The following is a 20339-nucleotide window of genomic DNA, read 5'->3' as shown; positions in this document are numbered from 1 at the left end:
AGGAATCCATTGGTACATTTCGATCATAGAGGGATTTTGGGTTATCCATTCAGGAAATCCCTTAACCATCATCCGCATCATCGCCTTTGCTTCCTCACTCATCGATTCAAACAAACAGAACGGATTTAGACAAGAACAAAGTAAAGAGATGCAGAGGACTCACGGATGGATCGATGGCAGCAGCACCCGCCGGCGACGAAGGAAAACCAGGAAGATGAGTGTTGACTCAGGAGTGAAGCTCTATTTATAGAACAAAGTTAGGGTTTAACTTTTCATAAACTAACGTGTATATTTGCAAAAAGATCCTTGTTGTCTCATTATTTGATAAACTAAATATACGATTTTGATATTCTACGCGACTTCGCGTGAGCGCCACGCGATCCACCGTCCATCACGCGATCGCACGTCAGATTTGACCGTCCAAATGTGGGAATACATAATGTTCCGCCCCGACCCTCGTCGCTGTCGACCGCCATCGCCGTGCTGTTTGGCCACTATTGCTCGCCAACCTGGGCATGATCAACGCATCACTCACCGACATGTCAGTCGACATCGGATTCCGACCAGATTCTGGTCGGAATCCGACGTAATTTGATCGGGAACCCGCACCTGACCGCGATTTGGTTGGAATCCGATCGCGATTTAGCCGGAACGTGATCGGCAGTGGCACACGCGTGTTTCCGGCCAAATCTCGATCGGATTCCGACTATAATCCGGCCGGAATTCGATGCCAGGCCGAAGCGCCGACGAATGGCGCGTCGATCGTGCTTGGAACAACGGCCGGTGGTGATCGGACAACACGGCGAGGGCAGCGGCAACGGCGATGGATTGGCTGTGTCGCTTACGGGGTCACGCAGCACGAATCACGCAGAATATGAAATCTCACTAAATATATTCATATTAAAATTTTAAAATAAAATTTAAATTTCATATAAATTTAATTATTAATGGTAATTGGTAAGTGGAAATTTGGAGAAAAAACCTTGGTAATATGGTTTTCTCAGTTCAGTCCACATCCAGTTGAAAGCTCAATCCAAATCTCGAATCGACGCCCGGTTTCGAGGGTTTCGGGCTCGGGCTGAAAGCCACAACCAAAACCCTCCTTCCTCGTTCTGCTGCTGCTCCCGACGAGGACGCTCACTGCTCTCCTGCAGGCACTCCTTTTCTAACTCCACAAACCCTCAGGATCGCCGGAATCGATGAGCAGTTGGCGGGCGCTTCTTCTTCGGGTGGGCGATAAGTGCCCGGAGTACGGAGGCTCAGTCGATTACAAAGACCACATAGTATGGTTCTTGTCTTCCTTATCGACTCCCTTTCCAGATCTCTGTTCTTTTTCTTTGTATTTTAGTTACTTTGGCTATTTCACTAAGTATTTCAGAACTTAGTTATTTTTATGGGTGGATCAAGGTATTCCGGCTCCGGCCAGCTCCAGCTTGGTACCGTGCTAGGGCAAATTCTATGCCGTGTTTTTCAGTTTGTAGTTTAGGGTAAACATGTCCAAACAGTAGGAGGTTTTGGACTCTGCGAGTTTTTGCCTTTTATAGTATAACAGGTGGTTTTTCGTTCGATTTATCGTGAAGAAAACAAAATATGGGATTTTTGTTGAACGGCAAAGTTCTTCCGCTAAGTATATGTCTGCGGAGTCTCTTTGCAATCTAAAGTTATATATTCAACGTTTTTAAGTTGGCTAGTTATATTGGCTCTTCAAACCTTTCTACGAACTGACTTCCTTGCCCATCTTGCAACTTATTATTTTTTTCTTCTGCAAGAGTTTTGTTTGACTGAATCATTCTTTGAGCGATGGCCTATAGCATTAAATTCATGGTCTCATTATTTTTTCTGCAAGAATTTTGTTTGTGACTGATGACCTGTACCATTGGAAACATGTTGCCCAGTGCTTTCAGGAGAAATGTGAGCTTTTCTATTAGATTATGGCTAATTCTTCTGATTCTGTCGCTACTTAATTTGTATTTGCATATAATTCACTTTGGCCTTTCACAAGGTTAGTTGTTAATTTTAATCATTGTCAGGTGCATGTCTTCCTCTTAAAGGATATTCTTCTTTTTGGTTACAGGAAACATGTCACAGTACGCTCTCGCGAGAATTTGATCACTCTAAGGATGAAATACTTGAGGTAATGTTTTCTTTCTTGGACGTTCTTGATTGCCTTTACATGGCACGAAAGGATGCGACATGGTGTATCAGTAACATGTTTTATTTGTTTTGTGTTTAAGCATAGCAACCTAAAGAAGTTGTTATCAAACATTCTGGACATCCAGGGTACCATTTTTGTACACGCAAATAAAAACCCATTTTTGGAAATTATCAATGTTTGAACTTTGAACTTTGAACTCTGAACTTAGATTTTTGTGTTGAAATGAAATTCTCTTTAAAATCACTTTGGAATTTAGCCATATAATTACTAAGATGTTTATTGTGGTTCATGCAAGTGATACAATAATGCTATATTTTAATAAAATTTAATTGGACTAGTACTCATTATTATCTCTTCTGAGCAATTAAATGTATCTCATAGTTGATAAAAACAAGTTTTAAAAGGCGTTTTTAGTTGGTAAGTGGCTCACACACTAGACAAGCCATATGCAACATGCAGGGGCATATGTTATTGATATACAATTTTAATAATACATTGTTATTAAAAATGATATCAAATTAATCAATATCAATTTGTAATTCAACATGGAAACATTATACATATATTGTCAAACACATAATATAATACTACAGAATAAATCATATTTTTTTAATAACATCCATCTAATTAATATTGGAAGTGTTTATAACTTGCAATAAAATTTGTTTAAGTGCCACTTACAAGTCACATGCTATCACATCAAGAATTTAGTTTTGCATTTCACAATTACAAAGATTTGAGAGAATACAATGGAAGGATGAAAATCAGTATTTGAAAATGCAGTAAGGTACATAGAGGAAATCAATTTCGTTTTTAGTTTATGATTGTTGGTGTTCTTCAGACTAGGAAAGTACCATTCCACCTATCTTGTCCACAATAATGATGAAATGATTGTACTGTCTGATCCAAAGAGGCTATGAATTCTTGTTGATTAAATTATTGGGCAGGCCATAAAAAGAATTTAGTTGCATTCTATTTTCTAGATTGATTTGTGGGCCTTCATTAATTAATATTTACTATTCTTCCAAAAATACCAACTGAAAAGTGTATAATCTTGAAAAAACATTTTGATTTACAACTACTAGATTCTTAACTACTGAAATACAATTTTACCCTTATTATTAGAAATATTGATGTTGTATTTGCTTACTCTAATGCTAAAAAATAGTCGGGATTGGCAACATGTGTCTTAACATGAATGTAGCATAGCAAACATGTTGCAGTACTAATCTTTTCCTATTGTAGTGATTCTGTTAATTTTCATGAACTGAGATTTGCTAGTGTTGATCTGAAGCTGTGTAGTGTTGCTAACATGCATATCATGGATTCTTTTGCAGCTTCTTCTTCAGTGTGCTGAACAGTTGCCACATAAAATTCCATTTTATTCAGTATTGGTATGCTGTATTAGTTGCTATAATATTCCATTATATAATGTACTGTTATTTCAAGATAACCTTTCATTCAACATTCTATATGAGTGTCATTCAACACTTTTTTTCAGAATTCTTACGTGCAATTCTATTGTTTCTTTTTACTCCTTTTTTGTTTCTACTTATTATGAATCCACATTTTAACTTGTGGCAAATTATATTTAGTTACTCATAGACAATGGCAGACCTAGGATTTGTAAGTTAGGAGGGGTTTTTTTTGGTGTGTGTGTATGGTGGTTGGGGGGGGGGGGGGGGGGGGGGGCGGATTTCGCCTCAACTGAATCTCTACAACGATGAATGCCACCACAAATAATTTTCCCAGCAATAGTTTCTGCACCACATCAACATGCTTTGCCATTTGTGACTTTTATGTATTGTTATCTTTCCACCACATTAATGATATTGGTTGTACAGCCATGCATCTTTTGCCATAAATGGTTTTGACGATTTGTCTCTTATTTTTCAGAAAAGACATTGGAAAATTTAATTTTATGATTCAGCTAATCCTGTTATTGACTCACAGGCATTCTGAACCAAGAACCTGATTGTATGTGCATTTGTTTACTTATCCATTTAGGTCGGCCTCATAAATTTAGAGAATGAAGATTTTGGAAAGGATATCGTTGATGCTGTCCACTCTCAACTACAAGTAATATTCTAATTCTTGATATCTATCCATGTTGTATTTTTGTTGTACTTTCAAATTGCATATGCGAAGAGTTTTCTGTTTGATATTTTCTTTATCTGTCAAGTTGTTTATTGTTACATCTGTGTGCAAGTAATGACTAGCTTTTCTTGGTTATGTGGCTATTTTTTGGTTGGCCAATGAGCAATAAAATCATTTTTCAGGGTCTATAGTTTGTTATAATTATTGCCCTACTAAAACAATGTTTTTCTGTTATTGAACTTTATCTGACACTTGTGTCTGCTAAAATTGTCAGGATGCCTTGTTGTCAGAAGATTGTAACAAGATCCGCATATCCATGAGGTTTTTGACAGCACTGGTATGTAATTAATTGGTTTCATAGATTGGTCTTTATTTTATTTTATTTGCTTTTTCTTTCCTCTTTAATGAACATAGTTCTAATAGGTTATACAGTTTCTACATATTTTATTTCTAATTTCTACCAATGATCTATTAATTAGATATATCTTTTATTAGACAAATGTACCAAATTAAGATAACAGTGGCTTGACATTTTGAGGATGTGTTCCCGTTAAATTTTACTTATAGTTTCCAAAATGAATCTTTTGAGTATCTTATTTGTTTCATCCATGTGAAAGTCTGTTTCAGCGATATTGGTGAGGATCAAGTGAGTCTTTTGTGATGTTGGTGCGGATTGTACGAGTGTTTTACACATTGCGAAGTGTTAGCATGTGGGGTTTGGGTGTTGCGGTGTTCGTGTGAGGGTTCCATGCATGGTGAAATGTTCACCGAATAGTTTGTTGTTGGCTGTTCCTGATCCGCCCTCAACTGTGTGCTCATCAACAAAGAACTTGCCTTCTTTGTGTTGCTAGATGAAACAACAAGGCTTCAAACTCCCATCTTTTAGTATGCTTCTTTTTTCTTCCATTGTTATTGCTTCTTCCTCATTGTCTTCTTGTTCTTCCTATTTTGCTGCTGTTGCTTGTCCTTCTTTGGTCCTTTCTTTTGTTTGATTGGCATGATGTGTCAGCATGGACAGCATGGTACTGAAACACTTCTATCCTGGCTGGGGATTGATAGGCTGGCTTGGATTGAAATTTCAAACCTTAGTTTTTGATACTTTAGCAAGCTAAAAGATACCATTTCCCCCTCTTTTTACCTAGTCTTTTCACTATCTACCCAATATATTTGTTTATCTTATCTGATCCTTCTTCTTGAGTCCCTTTTCTACTTACTCTACAATCACTTTACCTCATCATCTTACTTCACTTTTGTAATATCACAAACGATATACAATTCATCACTGAGAAATCGTGAGAGTGAGAGCAGCAGGGATATATTTTGACTGGGATTTTGGGTTGTCAACATTTGTGTTGGATGTAGTACATGATATTATGTTGACTTCCTTCTATTTTACAGTATTGGCATCTTTAAGACTCCTGCATGAGAAAGTTCCTTCAATCCCGAATCACAATTAGAATATGCATGAAATGAGCTCCTAGATACCACTTTGGTGATTACCACTAGAAGAAGTGATCACTAAGTTTTTGCATGGATTTGCAATATTCTTTACCAGTTATAAAAACAGTAAAACATATTTTAAAAAAAAACAAATATCAATTTTTATAAAATTCTATTTACTTGTGATTTTTGGGTGTGTGTTGAGAAGGATAATATTATTATGTCTTTTGTGAACAATTACTTCAGTATATTGTCCGATAACTAGATCTTTGACATCATTCAAATAGAATAATTAAATGCCTCACGTGGAGCTAATGTGTATATGTATTGAGGTGCAGTTTGTTTGTTTTTCCTGTTGTTATACTGTGTAAAGAATGAAACTACTGAGATTCTTTTGTATCTAGCGCTTCAGCTAAGTTTTAATTAATTTTCCTAACTCAATTTTTGTATTTATGTAATATCAATTGTACTTTAGGATCTGCCTGGTTCTATCAGGTCTTGAATCTTATATTTCTTTTTGTGTGTGTGTGTGTGTGTGTGTGTGTAGATGTGTAGCAAACTTGTCCTCCCTAGTTCTGTTATTGAAGTCTTTGAGACACTTCTAGCCTCTGCTCTGTTAACTATAGATGAGGAGGTTGGTAATCTGTCTTGGCAGCCATGTGCTGACTTCTATGTAACCTGCATCTTGTCCAGTCTTCCATGGGGAGGCACAGAATTGATAGAGGTATTACATTTTTATTCACTGGAAGTTTCTCTCCTGGTATTGCTCATCTGTTCTCATTTTTCTTTACTCATCCAGTGTTGATATGTTACATTTTTTATGCTCTTCAATTTTTCTTTATTGTTATGAAAAATAGTTTTTTTAATGGAAAATTCATGTATCTATCATTCGTATTTGGACTTGAGCAACTTTTTCCATATCATCTTCATCACGACATTGTGCTTTATGATTTGTAAATTTTTATTAAAGCTAATTTATACTCACTGTTCTTCAGAATGTGAAACTATCATATGGTTCAGAGTCATAGCAAATGTAATCCACTCAAGAACCTCTTAGAGATTTGTTAAATAAGTCAAACAGCTGACCATTAGAGTTATCAAAAGAGTTATAAATCTCCCCGAGTAATTTTCTGTTAACAAAATGGCAACTGATCCGAATATGCTTGTGTCCTTCCCTAAATTACTTTTGAAATTAGATGCTAGTCATGCAATTTGGGATTATCCTCTTTATGGTTTGGTATTTAATTCTTTATCATTCAACGCTTGCAAAACCATTATCCTATAGAGCTACATTCAATCTCTCATTCTCACAAATACAAATTTTATATTCAATGCTATATAATTCTATGATTTCAAAGACCTATCATATCCAAAAAATCCTACTCCAATTTGGAGCCTTTATCGAGTGGTTAATCATTTCATCTTTTTCTATCTCATATAAAGTCGTTGGTTAAATTTCAGTAATTTATTGCTTGGATCCATCATAGATAGGGATATGGATACCTTTGTAGTATTGGGTTCTGACAGCTTCAACTTCAAGAAAATGCTTAATTTGAGTCTCCTATGTATGTTGTTTGAGATTTCATTCTTCATAATGTTATCTCTAGTATGCCTTTAGGCAATATGTTTTTTTTTTAACCAAATGATATATGTATAAAAACATAATGTCTTTTTCAGTCATGCATACTGAATTTGGGTGTCAATGCTAAAATAATGTACTGAAACTTGGAGATCTACACTAGGATCATAGGTATAATCGAACTTCAAATCACTCTGCTCCTGATATTGTCTCCATTTTCTTCTTGTTATTGAAATTTGTCGCCTTAAATTTATCCAATGCTAAGGCACTGAGGGCATCACACTTCAACACATGACACAATTTAATTTCTTGACACATACAATTATACACAATGTTGTTTTCAGATAATTGTAAAGGAAAAATTTTGTCCAGAAAGTCAACAGTAATGTGTGTTTTCTCTTGAGGGTGTGGCAATCCAATTGAGTAGTCAAGTAAAGTGGAAATTGGATTTTATATGTGGCAGGTATCTTTCCCTGTCCAAAAACATTCATCGTTGCATAATTCAGTGTATTTTTTTCTCCTTTTTCAATAGGGAACTAAGTACATTAACAACATTATCTCCATTAATTTAATCATTTGTAGGTATATTTATTCTCTTTCTGCTATAGTAAAGTGTAACCATTGCATTGGATTGCAGCAAATGCCAGAGGAGTTTGATAGATTCATTGTTCAGATACAATCTTATTTATTGGTCAGGAAGCGCTCTTATGATAATAGTTTCACTGCATTTGAGACTGATGGAGAGAAATCTGTCACTGAAAAGGTATTCGTATTTGGCCTATAAAGTCGTTCTGCACTAAGCATTTCCAACTTATAATATTCATGTTTTTCAGTTTATTTCTTGTAATAGATTACGGCGCTAATGATATACCATGTTAATGTGCTTTGATTTCTAATTCTTCATAGAATCTAGATTGGTTATACTTATGCAGATAAGCTATATCTCAAGAGTGGTGAATGTAGTATTGTAGTTTTTATTGGTCATTTTGCAAACTTTTCTGTTTCATTGTTTTGTATTGTATTGAACACTTCTAACCTCTCATTACTTTAAAAAAACCGTAATTGTGCATTGGATTTTTTTTCAGGATTTTCTAGAAGATTTATGGGATCGTATACAAGCTCTTTCCTCTAATGGATGGAAGGTTGATAGTGGTTGGTGCTTTATTCATATCTAGTTTTTACTCAATGCCATCATGATGGTTGATAGTGCTCAATTTTGTAATTGTGTTTTATAGAACAAAATGATGATTCTTCTTATTGTGCAATAATTATAGTTGCATATACACTGCCAACTATGGCATTCCTATATTTTTTTTCTTAATTACATTATCATGAACAGAAACCTTTTGATTTTTCATCTTTAGAATTGCACCTTTATGAAATGCTAGTTAGATGCTTGTTTCTAAGTCTTTTACAACTGACCTTTGTTGAAAAAAAATGGACTTGATAGCATGCAATTTAACATTCAATTAAACTTTCCTGAAAGTAATCAGCTACCCTGAGCCTCAACATGGCTGTAGTACTACATGTAGCAAAAGATTTTTCTTCTGAACCTTATTGCTAAGCAAGTGTAGGACAGGATTACTGGTTTCTCTTAGATTCTAAACAAACTATGCTGCTCGTCAATACTACCTTGTTTTAAAATGCAACTGCGCTTCATGTTTAACTAATGCACGTCATGCCTGTTCTACTAAAGGAGAAAGCTTGATGTTTGATAGATTATCAATGTGTGGCTTCTCAGTACCCATGATCTTCATCTTTTATTCTTGTTAATTTTAGTTCCTTGTCTGCAGTAGGTGCAATCCTATTCTTTTGTTGGTAAAATGAGATGTTTCTCTTTACCTGGCCATCATGAATGATTGTTACCTTACACTTCAGTCTAGTGGTATTTTTATGTTTAGATGCTAAATATAAGTACAGTTTTCCTTTGACTATTCATCTGAATCAAGTTATGGCAGATTATTGAGCTATTGTTGGCATTTGGTATGTTATGTTGCTCTATTTTATTTGCAGTTCCAAGGCCTCATCTATCCTTTGAAGAGCAGTTGGTCACTGGCAAATCTTACGGTCTTCCTCCTATCAGCTGTCCAAAGCAATCTGCATCTTCACAGTCTGCAATATCCAGAGAAAAAGATAATTATGAAGTCAAGCTGAAGTATCCTCAAAGGCTCCGTCGACTTCACATATTCCCTTCAAGCAAAACTGAGGTAGATACACATTCAATGTTTGTGTCTAATAGTCTATTTCCATGCACATGGATTAAGGGAATTGATATAAGTAATCAGTTTGATTTTTGCCTTCTTTGAATTTCCAATCCTACTAATGAGGAAATGAGATTGTCTGATATTTGGTGATGTAGGATCTTTGAATCATGAGCTAGTTCATTTATTCTGTCAGTGTGGTAATTTGGAGTGAAAATTTTCTAATAGGATAGTTCTGTTGTTTGTTAGGCTTACTGAATGTTCATATCTTTCCCATACTACAGGATTTTACTTCTTTATTTCCTGAAATCCACTCGAGCCAAAATCAATTATTCATGAGAACAGAAAATATACACCAGCATTTTACTGGTTGATTATTCCCCTATTCATCTTATGTGTTGTGTATTATTTTTTGAGCAGTAATTATTAGTTACTTGTGTGTGTGATTTATATCCATCACATATGTTATCTTCTTTTCTGAGTTGAATCGTTATGGTAGGAATTAAAATCTCAGTCATTCTGTTAAAATGCGTGGATATAGAAGACATTCATGTTATATATATATTTTTTTACACTTTTTGATAGATATGGAATTGAAAGAAGAGAATTGCAAGATTGAAAAATCAAATCTCAGTTTTGATTGGATCAAAATGGTCTGCTGCAATTTGAATGCATACATGCATATGCATTAAGGTTGAAGCAGTAGCCCATGTCAAACATATTGGGAGGATTCTGTTGTCTTATAGGGCTAAATGTTATCCAGTAAATGCCAGTCTAATGATGATTCGTCTATTGGAAATGTTCGACTAAGCTGATTAAGCACCAAGGTTTTTCTAAACAAGTGATGACTGAGAGCCATATGAAAAGGATCGACTGGGTTTAATAACAGGAAGGATATATCAATACTGATTTTATATATCAATTATACCTTTACTCAAAAGATAGAAGATCAAAATTTGAGTTACAAGTATTTTCTGGAGATAATAATCATCCAGTTTGTCTCAACCAGGATTATTAACACTTTTGTGATTAGAAGCTGATCTAAAGGTCTCTATTGAGAATCTTAGGTATCTGAATTAGGAAAGTTGAGTAAGGGCATGGTGGTGAGAAAGTGGAAATAACATGTTGAGTTAACAGTAGAAAGTGTAATCACATTAGTTGAGAAGGATCGCGAATCAATTTTGTATTTAAAGTAAACAACCTGTATTAATTCATATTGCCTAGGATCCTTTTTATTCCTTCAAGGAAACTTAGACCAATTCTGTGCTTGTTTGGTTTGTCTAAAATCTTCGTTCAGATGCTAGAGTTGCATCTTCTTTCATTGTTTTACTGCATAATATCTTCCTATAGTCATTATGTAGATCTTTGTTTGATCTGTTCCTCGAAGAAGCAATTATAATGTTCTCTTTCTGTGACAGCATATACAGCCTATCGACCGGTTCATTGTGGAAGAGTATTTGTTAGATGTGCTGCTTTTCTTCAATGGATGGTGGGTTTATCACTCCCATGTTTTGTCTTCACATAGCTTCTCTTGAGTTTTAAATAATTGTGAGATGGTTCTACTGAAGGATTCTCATGATCAAAATGATGTCTCAGTAAAGGCAACTAACATTTGTAAATAATGAAAAAACAAAAAAATTATCAAGTCGTATTAAATGTGCCTCAGAAAATACTTCTTCACATATGACGAGTCTTTTGTTATTGAGACTATAATTATTTTGCATGCTACTCAGTGTACTCATTGCATAACTGAAACTTGGTTCAAATGACCACGAAAACATAGTATTATACATGATATCCTAGCCTTTTATACTCCAGTTTTTGAATCTTTCTAAATGGGGCCATTGTGGACTGATTGTCAGCAGTCTTATTTCTGTTCCTGACATCATAACCTCTGATCTTTGATTTTGCTATTTGTTCGTTTTGAGACATGCTCATATTTTCATTGTTAACAAACCTTCTGCATAGTTTTACTATATCAGAGGAATTTTTCTCATTGTTTTAGTCCTTGATATATCATCATTGAGGTCAATCTATATTTGTCTTATATATACGTGGATGGCTATATTTGTTGTATATATATCCCTCCATTGAGCCCTATGTAAGGCCTACATCACTATTTACATTCAAACCAATTAAATTATTTCCATTGTTGATTGTCCTTCATGCATTTCCTTCAATGATGGATAAGCTTTTGGGGGTTCATGCCATTCTCTAGGGAACAACTGATGGGCTGTCAAGGATGTAGTTGTTCTTAAGATTTTCTGTTGCTTACTAAGAGATACCTGCCATATAGATATATGGACTTAAAAATTATATATATTTATTCTTTGACATTGAGTTAGGTTCATGCAGCAGTGACAACTTCTCACTTTAGATTCTCATGCCAACTTGTATGTTGCCGTTAGAGACAGGACGAATACACCAGCATGGAATTGCTCATTAATTTACAACCTTTTTTTTCAACTTTTGCTGATCACTGTTACTTTCAGCACAATCTTTATCTTTCATGGGTTAAATGTTGATTATAACTCCAATAAAAACCTTTGCAACAATGTCAGTGAAACCATACTATTTGACAGTGGATTTTGCTACTGGTAATTCTTGCTGTTCTACTTATAGTATCACTCAAGCAAATGCATAGTCCTGAACTTTTTCTACTAGTTCAAATTTTTGTTTTTCTCAGAAACATCAGATCTACAATTTTCATTTTCACGTTGCAATTTTCTTGTTAAGATATTAATTATTAATTGCTCTGCTACATTATTTGAAACATAAAACGTATACGTTATTCTAAACATAAGACATTTTCTTTATTTATATTCTTGGAAAGATAGCCGGAAGGAATGTGCTTCGTACATGGCCAGCTTACCTGTATCATTCCGCTATGAATATCTGATGGCAGAAACGATATTCTCTCAGGTAATCTTTATAGATACTTTTGCATAATATTTTATACTCTTGTTTCATATTACCTTGTTTATCCAAATATGTGACAGTTCTTGTTTAAATGATTGAATGTCAGTTTGATCTGCCTAGATTTTTTTTGTGTTTGATATTAAAATCTGAAATCAAACTAAATCCAAAACACAATATTTTGCACTGCAAAAATGAAAAAAAAAACTGATTTTTGGGTTGGTTTTGTTCTATTTTCTGGTTCTGGATGAATGTCTTTTTTTTGCCTACCTTACCCCATTCAATGCGTTTGTGCAACTCTATACCAGCATATCACATGAATGCCTATGTTGCTGCTACACGAAATGCCTTAATGCAACTCTGTGCTAGCATGAAACTTATCATGATCAACCTACATTTCATTAAGTAGGTTGGAGCATACCTATTTGGACACTACGATCACACTCAGTTTCTCCATTACAGATAGGATTACTGCACACGTATAGTCACTTACTGTTAACACAATGATGTTTATGAGCTAAACTTTTTGGGTCCATAATATATTCATGAATCAAGACCACATGGAAGGGCTCCAAGTCATAGAGCCTTTCAATGTTATTGCATCAGCTAGAGCCCAACACAGCTTAATCATAGCACCTACATGCTCAAAGGAGTAATGCCAGAGTACCTGAGTATCTGACGACCAACTTACTATCTACAACTAGCATGCATTGACTAGCATGACATATCCCAATGTAAATATTTCATGCATTAGTTCAAATGGCAAAATATAGATATATCATTATTATTCTTGTCTTTGGTTCACTTGTCCAACTGGAAGTTGCTACATTAGTTTTATTAAAAAGAATGCCTATGTCCGGGCATGTTTCATCTTTAGACTCTAAGATGTACTGTCTACAACTTCCTGGAGCTGTTTTCCGGCTTATGAACCTTAGATGCAATTCTAGTTTCTATCTCAGTTTGATGTTTTGTTCATTTAGTTGATTATGTTCATCCATTTTAGAAGCTTGAATAGTGTTAAGTGTTGTCTATTTTCATGATCTTATTCTGTTCCCTTTGTCCAATCAAGATATTCAGCACTTCATTTTCTGTGTATACCAGAAGTATGCTTACATGTTCAATTTTGTTTTGTTCATTTCTTTTCAGCTAATGTTTCTTCCTCAGCCACCATTTAGGCCCATCTATTACACGTTGGTAATCATTGATCTGTGTAAGGTGAGTTCCAATTTTCATAAGGACCTTTTTATTATTTTTAATTGCACAAAAGAGTTTGTTCCATGTAACTTTTAGATGATTTAACTTTTAAAATGGCATGAATATGTTACTTTTTGTGCTTTACTGTGGAACTAGTCCTGATTTCTACCTTGTATGATTATTTAAGTTGGATGCATTTTATAAACTAAACAGAAGATGATTATGCATGCGATATACTGGACAATCAATGGCTTGGGATTTGTAGATATCGTTTGCTAGAACTAACTGGGAGCAGGTCATAGGGACTAGTAAAACAATCAAACACTTCAAGCTAAACAATCATAAACATCAAATAAGCCAAAATTTAGACAGCCAGGCTCACCATAAGTGTTGCCGTGCGTTTGATTGTTTTAACAGTTCTTGGCTCAGATCAGTTCTTACCCATTCCATATCTGTGACTTGCGGCTGATTGCATTTGGATTGGTTCCCCCTGATCAAGTGCTGTGACTTGCTGGTATGGTTAGTAATGTGGCTAAATTGAATAGTTTTTGAAGGTTTTGTGTGCATGCATTGTGAGAAAAATCTTCTAATTTCTTGCATGTGCTATAGAATTGGCATCGGCTGGTTGTCATGGTAGAAGATGGACGCTATGAAATTTGGCTTTGATACCATGATCTCCTAATAGATCCTGCTGTCTATGTTACTTGTTAATGTGAAAATTACAAGTTGGTCCATAGTTCTATATGTTAAATTTAGGTTCCTACATCCATAACAGTAGTAACCTTCAGTCTTTTTATGCAATTTTACCTGCTTCATAACTACTTGGTCTTTCTGGATATTTTGTTAATCATTTTGAGGGTTTAAATTTATTCACTTGCCCCCTTTTTATTGCCATAAAGCTGGCACTTTTTACTGTTATATTCATGGTGCCTTAAAACATAGCTCAAATCACTTTGGTTATCTATTTCTAGTCAAATGATTGTTTTTGAATTGCTTTTCTCTTTTGCTTAGGCCTTACCTGGTGCATTTCCTGCTGTTGTGGCTGGAGCTGTTCGTGCCCTTTTTGATAGAATTGCTGATCTCGATATGGAATGTCGCACCAGACTGATTCTATGGTTTTCTCATCATTTGTAAGTTCTTTATTTACGGGTATCTATTGTAGAAGATAAACAAAGTATGTTGGAATTTGACTCTGAAATGGAAAACTATGCTTCTGTTTGATCTCATTTTTTTTCCTCCTGTATAATGTAGAACAATTAGTTCTAAAGTTATGTTAATGTTAAAAAAAAGGGCCTCCTATTTCAAATTTTTACTATTGTTGTTTTGCACATGAGCCACAGTCAAGCATGTGTGGCATAAGATGACAATGGGCATAGGCAGTCTTTTTATTCAGTATGGTTTTGTGGTCTCACACTGCATTGCGTATACAATTTTCATCAGCGTGAGAGATTGTGCAACGAGTTATGGTAGATCTTGCTTAGTTTAACATACTCTTGATAACCATCTTAAAACTGAAGAGTTTTAAGAGCACAGCAATGCAACATTCACTTTTGGAATTGAAAGCAAGGCAAAGGAATCAGCAAAGAAGGTTGGAGTAAGAAGGTTGTATATATGGTTACCAACAGCTAATTAAGTGTCACAATGTAATGTGATTGCCTATATGTCAGGCTTCAATCAAGAGTGTAAGCTTGAAATAGTGAGGGCATGGAGTTGATTGGGAGCGTTCAGTCAACTAGTGGAGAATTGAACAAGTTGCTAGAGTGACATCCGAGTGGTGAGGTGTATAGTGAAATGGGTGACAACAGCTGGGGGAAAGATTGCATGGGTTTTTCCTATAGGGGAAATTGGCTGATTGAAGAGTGTTGACGTGAAGACTTCTGGAGGGAGGGGAGAGGAGCCAAATTGTTGTTAAAGAAAGAGTGGTCAAACGTTTAACAATATGGGAGATGGAAGGTTGCTGGGGAGGAAGGTCAGCAACCTGTTGCATTTCGTAAGGTAGTGAAAGGGGATGGATCCCAAGAGAATTATCTTCTACCTTTTGTCATTTGTAAATCATTACTCTGTCTTAACTTCAGTTGCAAAATGGCATTCTCTCATCTAGGGATCATTATTCTTAATATGTTGAATGTTGATGGACATGGTTTCTACAAAAGAATTGAGTAATTAGCGCTGTCTTCCAAAGATGCTACTGGAAATGTAAATAAGAGGCAGGTTCAATCATTGTCATTGATAATCCAAGTTCCTTATATATATATATATATATATATGCATGTATTTCATGTATTTTCTCTCTGCTATTTATAATCCTAGTCCCTTAGTCTTACATGGGATAGTCTCATGTTGGTATCATATCAGTTGAATGCATTTGCTGGAATGCATGCTTTCTTGTGTTACATTATCCTGGATAATTATATCTCTGTTGCGTAGGTCAAACTTTCAGTACTTTTGGCCTTGGGAAGAATGGGCTCATGTTAAAGATCTTCCAAGATGGGCGCCACAAAGAGTATTTGTACAAGAAGTGTTAGAAAGGGAAGTTCGTTTGTCATACTGGGATAAAATCAAGCAGGTATACGCTATTTCCTTTTTGTTTTTAACTAATCCATATGTTAATTGAACAGATTACTTTAACCTACAGTAAATTCTGTTTCTGCAATTCTGATGTTTTGTCATTATCACATCAACTGTGACAGCAAGTTCATGACAGCTCATGTAGTTTAAATCTTGGTAACTATTTATGATTATGGTTTTGATTAGACACAACAAGGATGTTATGCATTCATTTCTTTATTCTTCACAACTCTTAACAGCTGAAGAATCTGGTATTTAACTCTGGTAACCTAAAACTGCAAGCCCTAAACTTGGATGATAAAGGTTTGTGGTTGTTTTAGAGCTAGATACTCAGCAACAAAATTTATCATGAATATGAATCTAGATCAGCATGTTAAATTGTTAGAAAACATAAGGTTCAAAAGGTTAATGTAATAGTGATTAGAATGCTACTTGGATGTATGGAATTAATAGAAAGGAGAAAATAAAATATCATTAGAGAGCAATTAGCTCTAAGAGATGATAAAAAAATTGGAAAAAATTTGCTTAAGATGTTGTGGATATGTTCAAAGACGACCAATAGATTCTATGGTCAGAAGATTTGAATCTATTAGAATGGAAGATATAAGAGGGTAGAAGGAGACAAAAGAAAACAGTGGTCAATATAGAAAAAATAATTTAATTAATTTGAATATTATTATTCTATTTCCTTGCATCAAACTTAATACAGGGATAAGGATACCACAAAGAGTTGGGACAAATATGGGGTTGGATGCTAATGAACTTGGGATACCTAAATTGAAAATTACACTAAAAACAGTGGTTTTGGTTTGGATGTTAAATTTGGTATTTGTCCTTGGGATAATTTCTGTTTCTTCATTCTGCTAGCATGCATATGCTCTGAGTATATCAATTAGGTTTCTTCATTCTGTTTTATTTCATCTAATTTTTTCTGCAGCACGATTTTATTTATTTATTTATTTTTGTGTCTTGACTAATGAAGCTGTCTTATTATACCTATCTATTTCTTAGAGCATTGAGAATGCGCCTGCACTTGAGGAATTGCTTCCACCAAAGAGTGGACCCAACTTCAAGTACAATTCTGAAGACGATCAAGGTTATGCTCTTTCTAGAGAGTTGCGCATCATGATTAGGGGAAGGAAGATAGCTCGTGAAATCAGTCCATGGGTAGAGGAAAATATAATTAAAGTTCATGGGTCCAAGTTTGCACTTGAAGTTGTTATTCAGACCCTTCTGGATATTGGTTCAAAAAGTTTCACTCATCTTATCACTGTCTTGGAAAGATATGGCCAGGTCATCACAAAGTTATGTGCTGCTCAGGATATGCAAGTTTTGTTAATAGATGAAGTGAGTTCCTATTGGAAGAACAGTACTCAGATGACTGCTATTGCCATTGATCGCATGATGGGTTATCGGCTTATCTGCAATTTGGCTATCATTAGTTGGGTCTTTGCTCTACCTAATATTGAGCAATTTCATGTTTCAGATCGTCCATGGGAGGTAACCCTTAGAACATTTTTCAATATTCAACTTTTGGGCATCCCCTGTATTTTTATCCATTAATTGTGTAGTCAAGAGCTTCTCTGCTATTGCTTTGTCTATAAAATGCTCAAGCTTCTTGCTTAATGAATTCACAAGCACCTGTACCTAATTGTAATATTTATGTTTTGTCTAGTTGTGTTCGTAATTACATTTGAATGTTCTAATTATTGCTCCTTTTTTTTTTATACTTGTAGCAAATTTTTAGAACCTTCTGCAAGCTGTTAAACATTTAATGCAGATTATTGTTACTCTGTGATAAGTATGATTTGGAATGCAGCAACTTTTTGGAAGCTTATTTTTTTATCAGAACCTGAATCTTGAGCCTGGATTAAGATTTCATTAATTCACAGGATTTGTAATTTTAGTTGTGGCTCGCATAGTGTCTTAAACTCTCAATTCATAAAATGACATTTAGATAATGATGACATACGAATGATCATAGATTTCTGTATGTCATAATTAATGTATATCATTGTCCTAAGTATTTAGCTAAAAGTTAAGAAAATGGCAATATAACTAATTAATTATTCAGTCATCTCGTTGGAGCCTGGTTGTTTATCACAAAAATGAAGTTGATACTTAGCCCAAGTAAACAGGTATTTGAACACGGTGCTAGTGCTGCATCATCTCAAAACTGTAGTTTTGCAATTTTGACCGACCTATGCTTATTGTTCTACAATGCCATTTTTTAGGTGTATGAGAACACAATTTAGAATGCTTTGACTGGAGAGGAAGTTTTGAAAGTTATTAGAGGGGTATTATCTAGCATTGTCTCTTAGCACTAGATGACAACATAAAGTCGTGTTCTTATCTTTTAGCACAAAACAAAAAAATTGGTTGGCTTTCGTTAAGAGTCATGTCAATTTAGATGATGGCAACAAGAGAAGACGCATGTGGCTTCAGCAATTGAGAATCTATAATTTGTGACATAAGTTGACATTGTAGACCGCAGCAAGGTAAGAATATAAGAAGGGTCAATTTTTGTTGAATCATGAGACTTTTACAATCCTACACTCAGGTCCTAGGAGTTGGTTATATCTTGATACTGATAGTTGTAGTTTAGTGTACTACTTTATGTGTGCTCAAGCTAAATCTTTGTTCCCAAACCCAAATCAACTAATAAAAGGTACTTCCTCAATTACCTGTTAATCTCTTCCTCTGTAGGTTCTTAGGAATGCGATCAACAAGACTTACAACCGCATCACTGACCTGAGGAAGGAAATTCGAATACTTGAGAAAGGTGTTTCCGTAGCTGAGGAAACTGCATTGAAGGCTTTGAAGGAGTTTGAGGCTGCTGAAGCTAGGCTTGAGGTTGTGGATGGTCAACCTGTGCAAGCTGAAAAACCAGGAAGATTGAAGCGCCTAAAAGGATATGCTGAGAAGGCAAAAGAGGAAGAAGTATCAGCAAGAGAATCTTTGGAAGCCAAGGAAGCTCTCTTTGCTCGAGCTCTCGAAGAAAATAAGGTCTGTCTGATTAGTCACCATTGCTGAATATGTTTAGATGTACTTTGTAATGCTTGACTAGAGTAGTAAATCTGGTATGAATCATTAACAGCCCAGAAAAAGGATACATTAAACATGTGAATAAATCCAATGAATGTGTTGCATCATGCTTTTTCTATTCACAGGTTCTCTTTTGATCTTGTTGTACAGATATTGTTTGTGTCCTTATATAAAAGCTTCACAAATGTGCTTATGGAGCGGCTGCCTCCTGTATCTGATAATGGAGATTTGCCAAAACTGCGTCCTGAAAAGATCGACGCGATGTCCGTAGATTTGGAAGAGCCACCTTCCATGGAGGTAGACCATGATAACGGCCAAAAGGATGAAAGGTAATTTCCATTATTTTATGTTGCTGAGTTGTGATTCAACCTCCTCTGGAAATCTGATACTAATCTACAACAGTGAAAGTAATGGTGAAAGAGTAACTCACAGCTACGACATCAAGGAACAAGATCAGTGGTGCCTGTGCACATTGGGTTATCTCAAAGCAATTTCGAGGCAATATGCAACAGAGGTTAGTCTTTTAATTCAGGGAAAATGACAATTTCGGTTCGGTTTTAAGTGCTATTATGATCCATGTATCATCTACTGATAATATGTGCCTTCAATATTGTCAGATTTGGCCGCACATTGAAACTCTGGAGGCTGAGATCTTCACCGAAGATATCCATCCGCTTATCAAAAAAGCCGTCTTGTCTGGTTTATGCCGTAAGATGGTGGAACTTTGACGCGCTTAGATTTCTTTCTTTCTTTGTTTTTGCCCTTATGTTTATTTTAAACATGTTCATTACATGTTATATCTTTCAAAAGAAAACAAAATGCATCATTGATTGCTTGTCTTAGCCCAAACATTGCTTTGTAACCTAAGTTTTGTAATGATGTTTCGCTTATTTTTCTATGCTAATACTGTTACATTCCATTTAGTTAAAAAAAATACGTAAGTGTATTCTTTATAATTGCTTTCGAGATATAATTGAGTTGGTTATGATAGAATAGATTTGTTAAAGTAGATAAAAATTGAATCTCGATGAAGCCAAAACAATATTTGTATAGTGGTCAACTGTAATTTTTTGATTTACCTTTTCATAGATGATTGTGAAATTAACATATAGGACCATTGAGATGATGAATTTTATTTTATTTT

The 20339-nt window shown here is 35.1% G+C and overlaps 1 protein-coding gene across 1 annotated transcript; it reads left to right on the top strand.

Annotated features, from left to right (window-relative positions):
* Window positions 1–1084: 1084 nt before the first annotated feature.
* LOC141821759 (nuclear cap-binding protein subunit 1) lies at window positions 1085–20100 on the top strand. The gene is made up of 19 exons (XM_074709116.1): window positions 1085–1283; window positions 2075–2134; window positions 3493–3549; window positions 4163–4234; window positions 4527–4589; window positions 6240–6416; window positions 7909–8034; window positions 8357–8423; window positions 9285–9478; window positions 10891–10961; window positions 12310–12394; window positions 13535–13603; window positions 14594–14712; window positions 16010–16148; window positions 17162–17650; window positions 18857–19156; window positions 19346–19524; window positions 19598–19709; window positions 19813–20100. Exons 1-19 carry the CDS (start codon window positions 1200–1202, stop codon window positions 19921–19923), a joined length of 2574 nt encoding a protein of 857 aa, XP_074565217.1. The 5' UTR covers window positions 1085–1199; the 3' UTR covers window positions 19924–20100.
* The last annotated feature ends 239 nt before the right edge of the window (window positions 20101–20339 follow it).

Source organism: Curcuma longa, chromosome 2 (assembly GCF_044706935.1).
Source record: "Curcuma longa cultivar G26 ecotype Majalengka, Jawa Barat chromosome 2, ITB_CL_G26_1.1, whole genome shotgun sequence".
Lineage (NCBI taxonomy): Eukaryota > Viridiplantae > Streptophyta > Magnoliopsida > Zingiberales > Zingiberaceae > Curcuma > Curcuma longa.
The sequence above is the reverse complement of the archived record's forward strand: the minus strand, read 5'-3'. Positions and strand labels throughout refer to the sequence as shown.

Excerpts from the sequence above, each read along its gene's own strand:
- LOC141821759 (XM_074709116.1), top strand. The coding sequence starts at position 1,200 with ATGAGCAGTTGGCGGGCGCTTCTTCTTCGGGTGGGCGATAAGTGCCCG. Across the intron at positions 4,235-4,526 it reads CTGTCCACTCTCAACTACAA|GATGCCTTGTTGTCAGAAGA; the intron begins GTAATATTCTAA and ends TAAAATTGTCAG. Across the intron at positions 9,479-10,890 it reads TCCCTTCAAGCAAAACTGAG|CATATACAGCCTATCGACCG; the intron begins GTAGATACACAT and ends TTTCTGTGACAG.